Genomic DNA, 15694 nt, shown 5'->3' on the forward strand with positions numbered 1-15694 from the left:
ACTTAGATTGTAAGCCCTCTGGGGATAAGGAAATACCTAGAGTACCTGAATGTAATCCACTCTGAAGAGCTGAAAAAAGTGTGAAAAGTGGAATATAAATCTAAATACCATCTTTGGAAATTGTGTACACCCCATGGAGTACAACTTTCTAATCTTGAGTGGGGAGAGAGAGAAGTAGGGGGTTGTGCAAAGGAATGTTCAGGTTCGAGAATCATGACTGATATCTGTTCATGTAAATGTGCTCATTTATACTATTCCCATTTTTACCTATCTTGCATTCTGCAAAAACTATGGGGTTATGTTATAGTATAATTAATATCTAACTTACATGTAGACTGGGCACCCTTCTTATAGTTATAAATGCCCTTGTTAAAATATGTATTTTAGACACAAGGCAGCCATGAACTAGCATACTATGAATATGGCACTCTGAAGCTGTAGCCATAGGAGCAGTCAGTGATAGTGGAAACAACAAGAAGCATTCTTAAAAGAAAAAAATAACCACCTCCATGGGTCTAAAATGTATTGTCCAGTTAGGTGGGGGATATTCAATTGCGAAGACAACCAGCCATGTTGAACTTGGAGTATAAATGTTCCTCTTTAGATCAGAAAACAAGCTAAGTAGATGGATTTTGTGTCTTATTCATAATTGAAATCTAAGTAAAGATCAATCTAGCCTCACATTAGGATGGAAGAGCTATTCTGCTCCAGTGTGTATGGAAAAACACATTATAAGTTCACAAAATAAATGATAAAAGCATTCACAGCACTGGCTTATTTTCTAGGCTGCAATTATGAATCATACTCTTTCTATATTTATAGTCAGATTTCAAGACATGTAAGTTTCTGTAAAGCAGCACTTTAAACATAGCTCACCAAATATTGCCTATGCTGAGTGGCCCTGATGACAGGGTACAGCAATCTTTCTTACTATATAGTGCTCCTTACCCTTTCTAGGTACTTTTAATAGAAGATTCTCTCTGTATTTTGCGAGAAAGTAGATTGTGAGCTCTAGATCCTGCATTCCCACCTCTCTTCTTTAACCACAAAAACAAGGCAGATTGCTGGCTATTTGATGGCCCTGAGGGGAGGGGCTTGAGAACTATCCTGAAATGGAATTCCTGCAATGCACTATTTCCAGGAATATGAAGGAGCCAAGCGTATTCTTTTAATGAAACAAGTTAATTTTACTTTCAAAGAAGGCGAGATGCTTGTAGGCATGCTCGACATCCATGTTTAAGCACTTGTCAGCTAAACTTAACCTCCACTTTCAAAGTGAGATGACCCATAAAAATGATCTGCATTTCCTAGTAATTATTCATGAAAACAGGAAATTCATTCACTGTGAAAGGAAAGTAATATCCAGCACCTTCAGGGCATATATGAGACTTATTTACACAAGAAAGGTCATTCATATTTACCTATGGCAAACGAAGCAGTCAGCCATTTAGTGCAAATAAATCTTATTATATACAAATCATTCAAGGTCAATGTTGTGGTTTATATTATTTTCTGTTCACAGTGTAAGATATAGGTAGACTTGTGAAACCTTTCTTGATAGATTAAGCACAGTCTAATTAAAAGTGAAAAAAAAAATGAAACAGAATTTGATACAATAAGTTATACAGACTAGTAGTATATTTGGTATTTGCTATTCTGTGAACAATATTAATAGCATTACTATTCCAACAAACATCTGCTGTTAAAAGGTCCTCTCAACTTCTATCACTGGCTGTAATATCAAACTCTGGGAGGAATATTTGCAATAGAAACAAAACAAGCAAAAGAATGTTTGCAATACAGGAAATTTTAAATACAGTGAGGTTGATATTAAAACGGCTTGTCTGGCTAACTTACACTTAGCCGGACAAACTAGTGAATTAGAAAGTCTCGCTATGCTGACCAGATCTGATATATGTGGATATGTTTTTAGTTGGGCAACACCTACCAATATAAATCCGAGGTGTTTTGGAGCAGGCCAAATTTAGCCAGACACTTAGATTACTCTGACATTCAGAGTTATCTGGGTAAGTACGGTTGTGCTGCGAGACAATTTTAAACGTTATCTGGATAACGGGCTATATTCAGCGGTGCAGATGTGCCACTAAATGCCCAGTTTAAGTCATCCAGGTAAATTACAGGTTCATGGAGCAACCATGGGGAAGGAACAAGTATTTTTGGCACATGCCTAGACCCAAATTGGGGGCGCCGGGGGGGTGGGGGGAAGAAGGAATTTTAATTTAAAAATCATCTATGCTTGGGGGTGTACAACACTATATTTCATCACTATATGTACCATGCTGGGTTAGACCAAGGTCTATGGAGCACGGCGTTTTGTCTCTGTCAGTGGCCTATCCAGATCAAGAGTACCCAGCAGATCCTATAAAGTAGATATAATTCCTGTTACTCACTCTCAGAGATAGTAATAGTTTTCTTTAGTCTACCTGGCTGATAATGTTATGAACTTTTCCTCCAAGAACTTGTCTAAACCTTTTTTAAACCCTATGCTAGTTGTTTTGATCAATTGCTCTGGCAGCAGATTCCACAGCTTGATAGTGCGCCGAGTAAAAAAGTACTTTCTAGGATTTGTTTTGTATCTGCTGGTTGTTACGTTTCACCGAGTGCCCTCTTGTTTAAGTATTATTTGAAATTAGTATGTACCTGTTCCATCCCACTCATGATTTTATAAACTTCTATTATGCCCCTCTTAGCAATCTCCCTTCCAAGCTGAAGAGCCCTAGCCTGCATAGCCTCTCACCATAGGAGAGATATTCCAGCTCCTTTATCATTTTTGTCTCCCTCCTCTGCACCCGTCTAGTTCTGCTGTGTCTTTCTTGAGATGGAGTGACTAAATCTGCACACAAATCATCAAGATGAAGTCACACCATGACTCGATACAGAGGCAATTTAATTTCCATTTTATGCTCATTCCTAACATTCTATTTGCTTTTTGACGGTCACCATGCACTGAGCTGAGGATTTCAACGTATTGCCCACAGGACTCCAAGGTCCTTTTCCTGGGTGGTGACTCCTAATACAGAACCCAGCATTGTGTACCTGTAGTTGAGATTATTTTTCCCTATGTGCATCACTAGTCCTACCCTCTTGCTTCTGTCCTTTTAACCAGATACCAATCCACAAAAGAACATGATCTCCTATCCCATGACTTTGTAATTTCCCGAGTTGTCTCTCATGAAGAACTTTGTCAAATGCCTTCTGAAAATCCAAATTCACTGTATCAACTGGCTCACTTTTATCTACATGTTTTTACACCTTCAACAAATTCTAAAAATGTTCAATTTTGCCAATTTTTTTTTAATGTAAGTTGAAATATCACTAATTAAAAAGCCTTAAAATATTTTGATACTCAATTAAAATGCTGAGTGGGGGGAACAGTTTGCTGCGCTCCACATTCGGCCGGGACATCCACCTCCCCCCGAGCCCGGAAGCCAGAGGGAGGAGCCGAAACACGCCTCAAAGGCGGCGTGCCTGTGAGTAACATCGGGGAACAGTTTGCTGCGCTCCACATTCGGCCGGGACATCCACCTCCCCCCGAGCCCGGAAGCCAGAGGGAGGAGCCGAAACACGCCTCAAAGGCGGCGTGCCTGTGAGTAACATCGGGGAACAGTTTGCTGCGCTCCACATTCGGCCGGGACATCCACCTCCCCCCGAGCCCGGAAGCCAGAGGGAGGAGCCGAAACACGCCTCAAAGGCGGCGTGCCTGTGAGTAACATCGGGGAACAGTTTGCTGCGCTCCACATTCGGCCGGGACATCCACCTCCCCCCGAGCCCGGAAGCCAGAGGGAGGAGCCGAAACACGCCTCAAAGGCGGCGTGCCTGTGAGTAACATCGGGGAACAGTTTGCTGCGCTCCACATTCGGCCGGGACATCCACCTCCCCCCGAGCCCGGAAGCCAGAGGGAGGAGCCGAAACATGCCTCAAAAGCGACGTTTATCCGGCGCACCGCCGCCGCCGGCGAGCGGCCAAGCCGTGCGCGCTAAGGGGTGCGCACGGCTTAGACCGGCTTTGGCCGGATTTGCCGGATTGCTGGGCAGCTCTGTCTTCTTATCCCTGAGACATTGGAAAGATTTTGTACAAGTCTATATCGGCGTTTCGTAGTGACTATGCCACCTAAAAGAAAGGGGAAAGTAAGGGTGTTTCCCCAAGAACCCTTACCTCCTCTTCTTCAACTAGAAATTGACCGATATTTGACACAGCTGGAGAAAATAGAGAGTTCCAGTGAACCCGTTGGAAGCCCCATAGTAGGAGAACTAGGGGCTTCCCTGGATGAGGCCTCTTTAAGTCCGGACGCACGACCGCCTCCCGCTCAACGCGGCGCAAATGGAGAGTCTGGCGAGACATCTACATTAGGTGAGGAACGAATTCCTGCTCCTGAATGTACCAGCTCAAGTTTGGAATCAGCAAATGAGGAAGAAGCTGGTGGAGTAGCAGCTCAACAACATCAAGGAGCCCTCAGAACTGAAGGTCCAAACGCAGCGAGGCCAGATTACATCAGGCCAGAGACGGTAACCTTAGATGCTATTTGGGACTTGGTTAATGGTTTAAGTGCCACTATAGATAGACTAGAAAAGAAAATTGATACAGTTTCCCTAAATGTCCAACAACAATTTCAAGGTGTACAAAATCAAGCAAGTGAAGTTGTTACTAGAGTAGAACAAGTAGAAATAAATGTGAAGTCGTTACAAAGTGTGAGTAATAATTTGATAAAAGATCAATTAGCCTGTTCAAAAAGATTGGAATTTATAGAAAATAATATTCGGCATTTAAATGTGCGAGTTACGAATTTCCCAAAAATTGCAGGTGAGATTCCCTTTTTAACGTTTAAGAGGTATCTAATTGAGGTTCTGGGGTTTACAGAAGAAAATATGTTATCACTTAATACATGCTTTTTTGTTAAGAAAAGAACCTCAGTTACCCCAATAATTCCAGCAAATTTGACAAATTTTCTGGAGGAATCCTCAGTACAAATATTAGAAAGGGAAACCTTAATTGTTTCTTTTGTTTCTACCTATGATATAAGCAAACTAATGAAAAAATATTTTCAAAAGTTTCCTACATCATATCATGGACAGGTTATTAAGATTTTTCCCGATTTAGCTCCAGTCACACGCAATAAAAGGCGTGAGTTCCTAGAACTAAGATCTAGAGTAATATCTTTAGGATATTCTTTTTTGTTGAAATATTCATGTTGTTGTAACATTAAGAGAGGAACTGATTCTTATTTGTTTACACAGGTAGAACAATTACGTTTATTTCTAGAGGCACGGGAGCCTGCGACCTCTTCTCCTGTAGTTACCTGAGAGCTAGGACTAGAAATGGAAAAAGCTGACTGTGCTGTTAAGGAAAAAAGGAAAGGTTCTTCTTTATTTAAATTCTCCCTTAGTATTTCAATCCTTTAGTCTCAGGTTTTCTTTTAGATTCCTTAATGAATATAATGTTAAAATTGGATGGTTATTCTAGTATTCATCTGTTTTGAAATAATTGGTGGAAAGAATAAATATTTGTAAATTTAGTTTCACAATAACAGAGGAATAACTCAGATAACCTGTGAAATATATTTTCATTTCAATGTCAACTGAATGTAACTATTTGCAAATTTGTAAATGTTAAAAATTATAAATAAAGAATACAAAAAAAAAAAATGCTGAGTGACCAGGGAATTAGATCTGGGCAATCTCTGGTTGTGGTATACTTGAATTTTAGCAAAGTTTTACCATCCAACATAGGTGGCTCATAAGTAAACTGAGCGGTCTAGGTATGGACTACATGACAGAGTGGTGGTAAAAGGGATTATTGCTCTGAAGAAAGAAAAGTGATGAGTTGCATGCCTCAGGGATTAGTCCTAGGGCTGGTTCCATGTGAAATCTGTGTGTGTGATATTGCGGAGGAATTAGGAAGAAAGAAAAGTTTGTCTCTTTGCAAATAACACGAAGATCTCAATAGACTGGACATAGCTTTAAAACAAACAATCTAAAAAATGATCTAAAAAAGTTCAAGGTGTAGTTGACTGCTGGGCAGCTAAGTTCCAATACTACAAGTAAGTTCCAATACTACAAGCAGAGTTAGGGGTAGGCCTGATAGCTCAGTGGTAGTTTGCTGCCAGGCGGGCACCTGGTTTCGATTCCCAGCTCTGGTCTTCTGCTTCCCAGGCTGGCCGAGGTTGTGAATGCCATGGAGGAAGCAGTCACAGCCCCTGGAGAGAGTTCCAGTCATCATGCAAGTGTGCCTTTAGGGCCTTGTATAACAGGGTTCCTGAAGGAGTCCTGGTTCATGGCCCCCAGCTGAGGACTGTTGATGTAATGACATGGCTGGGCAAGATGCAACGAGAAATAAAAGAGAGGAAATATCCTTGGGCAACTACAAACGAAGGCTTACGGTGCCAGATCCCAGCTCTAGCTCCAACTGAACTGGAAGCCCAGAGGAGCAGGAAGAAATTGCCTGGCCAAATATTAAAAAAAAAAAAAAAAAAAGCATATGCATTTGGACTGCAGAAATCCAAGATGGTGGTACATGATAGAGGGGATGAAATATCCATCAAGTAGGAAAGAAACCTCAGGCTAATAATATCACATGATTTCAAGGTAGTGGCACAGCCAGAGGGATGCTAGAATGCATATGGAGAGGCAGAACTAGAAGGGGAAAAAAAAAAAAAAAAGGACATGATTATGCTACTGTACAGGTTTGCTGGCGAGACCTCATCTGCAGTACTGCAAGGCTGGAGTAACACTTACCAGTAATCCCTGGGACATGTAGGCACACAGGAGGATCATTATGCAATCATTCGGCAGCCAAGGGAGGGAAGCTAGATTCATCTGACCGTCCTAAAGAAAATGAAATTATCAGGTAAGTAGTAATTTCTCATCTGAGTGTCCAGTCAGATGAATCCAGAAAAAGTGAGATATACCCAAGCTACTCCCGAATAAGGCAGGAAGGCTGCCCGCAGTTCAGTCAAAACCACATGCGCTAAGGCCACATTCTCCCAGGCCTGAACATCCAGATGATAATACCTAGAAAAGGTGTGTAAGGAGGTGTGTGCAAATGTTGACAGTAGACAACAATCTACTATATATAATTTGTACCCTGGATAGTGCTATATCAGGGTACAAATTATATCGCATGATAGGGTGGATCAACATGGTGGGGGTGTGGCACTTTATGTCCGGGAGAGTATAGGATAAAGATCATACAAGAGACTAAATGCTCAGTAGAATCTATATGGGTAGAAATCCCAAGTGTGTTGGGTAAGAGTATAATGATAGGCGTATACTACCGTCCACCTGGACAAAATGGTCAGACAGATGATGAAATGCTAAGAGAAATCAGGGAAGCTAACCAATTTGGCAGTGCAATAATAATGGGAGATTTCAATTACACCAATATTGACTGGGTAAATGTAACATCAGGACTTGCTAAAGACATTAAGTTCCTGGATGTAATAAATGACTGCTTCATGGTGCAATTGGTTCAGGAACCAACTAGAGAGGAAGCTATTTTAGATTTAATTCTTAGTGGAATGCAGGATTTGGTGAGAGAGGTAAAGGTGGTGGGGCCACTTGGCAACAGTGATCATAACATGATCAAATTTAAAATAATAACTGGAAGGAGAACAATAAGTAAATCTGCAGCTCTGACATTAAACTTTCAAAAGGGAAACTTTGATAAAATGAGGAAAAACTGAAAGGTGCAGTTGCAAAGGTTAAAAGTGTTCAACAGGCATGGACATTGTTTAAAAATACAATCCTAGAGGCGCAGTTCATATGTATTCCACACATTAAGAAAGTTGGAAGGAAGGCCAAATGATTACAGTCATGGTTAAAAGATGAGGTGAAAAAGGCTATTTTAGCCAAAAAAAAACATCCTTCAAAAATTGGAAGAAGGATCCATCTGAAGAAAACATAAAACATAAGCATTGTCAAGGTAAGTGTAAAACATTGATAAGACAGGCAAAGAGAGAATTTGAAATGAAGTTGGCCATAGAGGCAAAAACTCATAATAAAAACTTTTTAAAATATATCCAATGCAAGAAACCTGTGAGGGAGTCGGTTGGACCATTAGATGACAGAGGTATTAAAGGGGCTCTTAGGGAAGATAAGGCCATTGCAGAAAGACTAAATGAATTCTTTGCTTCCGTGTTTACTAATGAGGATGTTGGAGAGATACCAGTTCCGGAGATGGTTTTCAGGGTTGATGAGTCAGACGAACTGAACGAAATCATAGTGAACCTGGAAGATGAAGTAAGCCAGATTGACAAACTAAAGAGTAGCAAATCACCTGGACCAGATGGTATGCATCCTAGGATACTGAAGGAACTCAAACATGAAATTTCTGATCTATTAGTTAAAATTTGTAACCTATCATTAAAATCATCCATTGTACCTGAAGACTGGAGGGTGGCCAATGTAACCCCAATATTTAAAAAAGGCTCCAGGGGTGATCCAGATGATTGGGCCGGCCTTAAAAATGTTTTACACCTCTGCTATAAGAGAGAAAGAAGTCTCCCTATCTCCTGTTCCCGGGGGTGGGTCTGCAAACCTTCATTGGGAGGCTCAGGAGGTTCCACTGCCCGAGCCTGCGCCCCTTCTGGGTTGTCTGGGATGAAGATTGAGACCTACCAAAAGATCGAGTCCTCTGAAAGGTTGTCCCTCTATAGGGTCAAATACACCTGGATCCTCTAGCTGACCTCTTATGTAAACAGAGTGCTGCGTTTGCTTCTTATCCTCCAGCAAACGAGGAACTGGAGATTCGCCCCACTTACTGACCAATTTCTCCAACTTGCTCCCAAATAAAAGCGAGCCGTTAAAGGGCAATTGTGAGGTTAGCTTTGGAGATCTCATCGGCTGACCAATTTCTCAACCATAACTGACGCCTGGCCACCATTATAGAAGCCCCTCTGACTTAAGTACGGACCAAATCACAGCCCGCATCTGCCTAGAAGGCAGCGGTGGGTTCCATAACTGCCCTGGAGCTTATCAATGAGTCATTAACCTCCTGGAAGAGAAGCAAACAAGAGCGAGCCACCAAGGAACAACAAGAAGCGATCTGCAAGGTCATTGCCACTGCTTCAAATGCTTGCTTAAGGATAGACTCAATCTTTTTATCATGAGCATCCTCCTTCCACAGGTCTGCTTGGAGATTGCACACAAAAGTGCATCTACCTTCAGAAAACATAAGTGCTCTCTTACCACTGGATCCAGAGGGTACAGGCCTTCCAAAACCCGATCCCCTTTGAAATTAGCCTCTGGGGTGCCCTACTCAAGATCAATCAATTCTTGAATGGCCTCCATCACGGGAAAAAAAAACAAGAGGCTTTACGCAAGGAAACCAAAATGGGATTTCTCTTTGGCTCAGACACAGATCCTGCCCCAGGAGCCCTGAGCATTTTCAAGGTCTGTGAAATCAGAGCTGGCAGTTCACCTTTATGAAAGAACCATTGCATAGTTCTATATGGTTCTAATCCTGGAGGAATTTCATCATCCTCAAGAGTCAGGACCAGCGTCATCATCCATGCCATCCAGATCTCTATCGGAAGGCCCCACTGCTGCTCTAGGAGTACTCCGGCGCTTAACAGAAGGTTCAGGCAAGGTTCTTCCTGCGCCTCTACTCTGGGAGCATTGGACAGGGTTGAAAACTGTGCCTGAAGCAAAGATTGCAACCCCTGGAAACATTCTACCCAAGAAAAAGTAGACGTATCTAAACCAGGAGGCACCTGAGGCGTACTCACTGAGCTACCGTCCCTTGCTGATGAACCAGTTAGGAGAGTTCCAAATTCAGGCACCCTACCTGAGTTGTCTTTAGCTAGACCTAAATCTGGCTGGGAAGAACCATATTTAATGAAATCAGAGGAAGATAATTCTCCCTGAGCCTCCAAAAAGTGTTGGCACAAGTTAACAGGCACTCCTCACTGAGATGCCCTAATATGACAGGCAGAGCAAAGAGAAAAGCACTTAGGCTTCTTAGGTGCAGGAACCATTATGGCCAACAGTGCACTGGGTGCACAACCTGGACGCAGAGCCAGACGCACACGCCGACCCGACAATCCTATACAGGGCAGCCTGAGAAAGCATATGAAATGCTGTTGCAGTCTACCACACGGCGTCCAGCGAAAAAGCCTCGGTGGAGGCCTAGCTTACGTATGCTGCCCCCGTCCCTCCACCTCCCACAGAGTGGAATGAACATCAGAATGGCATGCCAAGCACGGAGACCGGAGGAAGCCCTACACAACAAAAGCCTCCTTTTAAGTCTCTGTAATTTTTTTAAAACTTACCAGAGCTCAGCCTTACCTGGCTGAGTACAGAGATGGTCTTCAGCTGCAGGGAGAGAGGGCACATGCCGTCATCACCGTGCTTGGCTACCCGTACTGATGTCTTTCAGCTGCTTAAGCAGCTAAGTCCATACTGGTTAAAAACAAGCTACCAAACCAAGGCACTCATCACCTCAGGAATGCTCAACTGTGGGAGTGACCATTTGGTATCACCACAGGAGAGCAGGGCACATTTATTTTCCTTAATTCTCCTTTCTCAAAATGAAGCAATCCCCAGTAAGGAGATGCACATCCCCCCATCTGCTGGAGATGGAGAATACTGGCAGGCTGATGTCACTGTAGGGATATATATACTGCGATGTTAGTTTGCTCTATCTCCATCTGATGGTAGAGGTGCATAACCCACTTGTTCTGAATTCATCTGACTGGATGCTAAGAAAGTAAACCTTTCCCAATGAAAAGGAAAAATTCTAGAACAGTCCAAAAACATTTCAAGAGAAGGGCCACATGGGACATTTCAAATCTCTTGCAAGGAAAGAAGATGGCTCCTCCTCAGAATCTGATAGGCAGGCTGGTAAGATGAAGGGGGAGGGGATATATCTGGCTATTTAGATCAGTGGTTCTCAACCTTTTTCTGTGGGGGACATACCAGATAGATAGTTCTCACATGTATGACATACTGAACACATGACAGTCACAAGGCAAATGTACACTTTGCATCCACAGGAACCTCCCCACCCCTACCCCTTGGCAATGGGTATAAAGCAGAACTAGAACATTCCCCACAGAACTCACCATACAAAAAAAGATATTCTGATGTTATCTCAATAACAGCAACACAAACTCCCTCTACTACCAGGCGCAATAGCCCTACTTATAAAAAGACAGCAGTTCACTGCCAATTTATGTCCTACTGAGAAAACACAAAAAATAAGGTGAGATATTTTACTGGCCTACAAGCTAGTTAGATATTTTACTGGCCTACAAGCTAGTTAAATACCTCACCTCAGTTGTATACACAAAATCGACCTTCACCAAGACCACAAATTACAAATATGGAGACAGAAACTGGAATGGAAACCCAAAAAAGCCACTCTCATGCAGTACAAAACAGGAGAAATGGAAACAGAAATATAGCATTTAACATTGCACCAAGATCTGCAATAATGCACAAAGTTACACCTGCATTATGGCATGCACTCAAATGGAACAACCCTGCCTATGAAAAGGCAATACTACAAATATTAAACGAGGCCCTAAACACTAATACACTTCCTATTAGGAAAGCAGAAAGCGCCAAGCTGCTATAGATCACCACACAGAAATAATTGTAAAACTAAATGAATAAATGTTTTAAAACAGCTGATGATCAGAATAACTTCTAACAATTAAAATAATTAAAAATTCTCCAAATACCAATAAAATATTTAAAAATAGCAGACATATCACATAATACCCAATAATTAAAATGGCAGTCAATAAAAAAATGAACTTAAAAAGCCATCTTTACTTACACTCTCCAAGAGTTCTCCTACTCCTTTCCCTTGCAGGCCACACTAGAAGCAACAGAAGCTGCTGAAGCTGTCCTCACGGTTCTCTTCCTTAGTGACCACAACCAGTCTCTGTCTCTCACACGCACAAGCCAACTCTCTGACTGGTCTCTCTCAATCACACACATCCTCTCTATCTCACTTACACACAGGCTCACAACCACACACAAGCACGCTCCCTGTCCCACTTGCACACCACACACACACAGAAGCACCCTCCCGATATCAAAACACATACACTCTGGCCCCCTAGCTGATCAGCTTCGGTCTTCAGCTCTGCCAGCCTGGTCTCTGGCGGCGGCCAATAGCTTTGGTCTTCGGCTCCACCGGCCTGGTCTCTGGCGGCGGCCAATGGCTTCGGTCTTCAGCCCCCCAGATGCTGGTAGCACACGACACACCTGCCGGTGCTTGGCGACACTGGTGTGTCGTGACACACTGTTTGAGAATCACTGCTTTAGATGATTTGAAATGCTGGGAAGAGAGGAGGTGAGGGAGGTAGAGTTCCAAGAGTTTTATCATATAGTCAGATTATCAGTAATTTCTACATTTCTTGGAAATTTCCATCCTTTTCACATCACAAGGAACCCAACCACTTGCATCCTGGGGGCAGATGTAGGGGTGTGTGTGTGTGTGGGGGGGGAGGGACTGCATTCTCTCCCTCCCCTCACTTGCACCTACCAGTCTCACGCTCTTCCTTCCTTCCCACTAAGCCCCCCCTTTCCTCCTACTCAGCCCCCATCAACTTCAAGCATGTTCGCATCTAATAGGGCCTGGTAAACCCTGTCAACCTTTATATGTTTATTTAAAATTATTTGTATCCCGCATCCTCTGTTAGTTCGGGGAGGATATCAAAGTAGTATACATAATAAAATGTCAATAAAACAAGACTAACAGAATAAAATCTTATACATTCTGAATGCATATCGCTGTGGTGTGCCTAGCAATTATCAAAGAGGTAACCTTTGTTGCTGAGGGCTGCATTATGGGGGATTCTAGTTGCTGGGTGTAGTTGAAGTAAACAATGTTGAAAATAAATATGTTTTTAGGGTTTTTCTGAATTCCTTCATTTCTGTAAGAATATGCAGCTGTTGTGGGAGCAAGTTCCAGAGAGTAGGGCCCGCCAAGGAAATGGCCCTTTCACGACTGCTTGTTTGAAGGGATGGGTTTTCTAGTAGCGACAGAGGCAGTGAAGTAATCTTGTGCAAATGTAAAATTTGAAGGTACTGCTGACCCATGGTAATTTGACCTGGTGCAGTAGGTTATGAGTCAAAGATGCCAATTTGTACTGAATGCGAGACTGGTTGGGGAGCTAGTGCAAAGCTTGTAAAATGAGAGTGACATATTCAGTCTAACATCACTGCCATGCCTGGAGGAATATCCCTCTCCCTTCAGGCCAGATCTGGCTAGAGGAAAGCAAATTATTGTGGGCTGGGAAAACAAGCTCAATTGTCCATAGTTTGGGGATCCCTATCCTAGAATAAGGGGGGGGGGGGGGGGGGGGTGTCACACATCTGCTTTTGCTGCTTGGGAAATCCTGCCAGCCTATCATTGCCTTTCTTGGGAGGTAAAGACCTCTCTCTTCAGACCATATCTGGCCAGGGGAAAGAAAAGTATGGTGGGCTGGGAAACAAGCTCGTTGGTCCAAATTTTGGGGACCCCTGTCCTAGAACAAGGAGGTCATGATACGAGGCTCAGAGGGTGAGCAGTCAGGAAATATTTTTCATGGAAGAGGTGATGGGTATAAGGAACATTCCCCTCATACCCACCTCCCCCCAGCAGGTAGGGGAAACTAAAGTCATACAACAGAAGAATGAATTAGCAACACTTCAGGCCATAAGAGTAGTAGGCTATAATTCGAGAGCAAGGAAGAAAAGAAAGGTGGTAGTTTATATTTTCAGATTACTGTCTCCTTAACACATGTAATTAGCACCATCCAAGTTCATATCGCTCAAGATAATGTACATACTTAACTTTTTAAAACCTATATTATAAACATTTTCAAACATAAAGTGTCTTTGTAAATATACATTCCAGTATTCTTCTTCAGAACAAATGTAGCTACTAGAACACAATGCTGAAATAAGCTCTCTCCTGAAATGCTCAAGTACTGTTTCCTAATATTGCTGTTCCATGTAATGAAACTGGCTTTACTTATTGCTAGTTGTTCTAGGTATAGCTGGTGTTAGGTAATGAAACATAAAAAAATTATTAGTAAGTGAGATTAATGTTAATTTTTTTCTTTAGGTGGGAAATGGTGCATGTTATGATACCCTTTGCTAAGGACCAAAATAAAAAAGTTAAAGTACATAAGCTTTTGAGACCTCTTGAAGAAGCAGCCTGTGGTATCTCAACATAAATATACCAATATCCAAGTTTTCTTACACTGCTGTCACTCACCAGGGAACAACCTGAAGGCAAGAAATGCCCCCCCCCCCCGACAGACAACATCTTAGTTGCTTATATATAGTTATTCACCACTAGATTCTGACATCAAGAATCCGGAGTACAAAACACTATTCAGAGAGTGGCAGAAGAAAGCAGCCCTTAAGGCTGTGACAAGGAATCCCAGTCCCATCCTGGGGAATTCAACTAGTTACCTATTTGTTTTTATTAAATGGTGGCCCCCTCTCTGCACACTATATTAGCAGTGTACAGAACTTCTCAGCAATCCCGGTCCTAATCGCAGTAGGACACAGAACAGCGAAAAAATGCAATAAGCCGAAAGTTAGGAGGCCACACAGCAGGCCTATTCCTGCAGTGTAACGCGGGGGGAGAGAGGTAGTGAAGGAAGCCCTATACTTACACCACGGGGGACAAGCCCAGGTTGACATCTTCAGCAGCATCGTAGAACTCCTCGGTGTCGCTGTCCGACGCCATTGAAGGGAGAGGGCTAAGGGAGGAGAACCAATGTTACAAAGTCCCCTCTCCCTAGGCCCTGCCGGGCAGCTTTGCAGCACGAATCCAAATCTTTCCTCCGACGAGAACAGCTGCTACCCTCCTTCTTTAATCGTCTGAAAGGCCGTGGCCAGCAGTCGCCGACCCTGGTGCATACAGGTGTCGCTGCCGGAGAGCGCCTGGGGCGGGCGGGGACCGGATCCTCAGCTTCTAAAGTGGCGCGAGGGTACCGGAGCCGTCATAAACTAAAGCTGCTATTACTGTGGCTACTCGCGCTTACGCGCGCGCCCGCTCTCTATCAAGGATGGAGGCAGCAGAAATAGAAGCTGCTCGGGCTGGCTCAGCAGCTACCTGCAACTGGACCCCGACACAACACAGAGCCCTGGACTCTCGCGAGATGAGTGAGAAGGGAGGAGCGTAGTGTTGCCAACCTCGCTTATTTACCGCGAGATTGGGCTTCTTTTCCTAGTCATTCGCGGTTTGGTTTTGGGTTGCTTTTAATTGGGCTATTTTTTCTGCCAGTCGCGTTTTTTTTTTGGGCTTGTTGGGCGGGACTTGTGCTCTGATGTTACAGTGATTGGCGCTGCTGCTGCGATGAAATCTGTCCATAGCAGGCGCATCCTAAATTATTGCAGCAGTAAGGCAATCGGAGTTAGAAACCTTCACACGAGCTGTGGGGCAGACCCAGCACCAGCACCAGATCCAGATGCACAAGCCTCCAACATGGACAGACCTGGAAGGCCAGCACGACTTTGCAGCTGCCAGCAAGCAACAGAGAAGGAATCTTCTGACTGTGCAGCTACAGCCAGGTATAAGGAGGGGAGGAATTAGTATGTTGGGAGGGGGAAATGAGAATGTGGGGGGCCACAGATGTGCTTGGAGGGGGTAGGGAGGTGCTTGGAGGGGGGAATGAGCTTGAGGGAATTGAAGACGTGTTTGTAGGGGATAGGAGAAGGGAATGAGTGTG

General features: G+C 43.3%; 1 protein-coding gene across 1 annotated transcript in view; it reads right to left on the reverse strand.

Moving 5' to 3' along the window:
- Positions 1-15149, reverse strand: part of WDR44 (WD repeat domain 44) — a 150325-nt gene extending 135176 nt beyond the window's left edge. Inside the window, exon 1 of the mRNA XM_029606697.1 lies at positions 14636-15149. Coding sequence (XP_029462557.1) covers positions 14636-14709 — 74 coding nt within the window. The 5' untranslated portion in view covers positions 14710-15149. The remainder of the gene's footprint in view (positions 1-14635) is intronic.
- Between the last annotated feature and the right edge of the window lie 545 nt (positions 15150-15694).

The sequence above is a fragment of the Rhinatrema bivittatum genome, chromosome 6, assembly GCF_901001135.1.
Source record: "Rhinatrema bivittatum chromosome 6, aRhiBiv1.1, whole genome shotgun sequence".
Lineage (NCBI taxonomy): Eukaryota > Metazoa > Chordata > Amphibia > Gymnophiona > Rhinatrematidae > Rhinatrema > Rhinatrema bivittatum.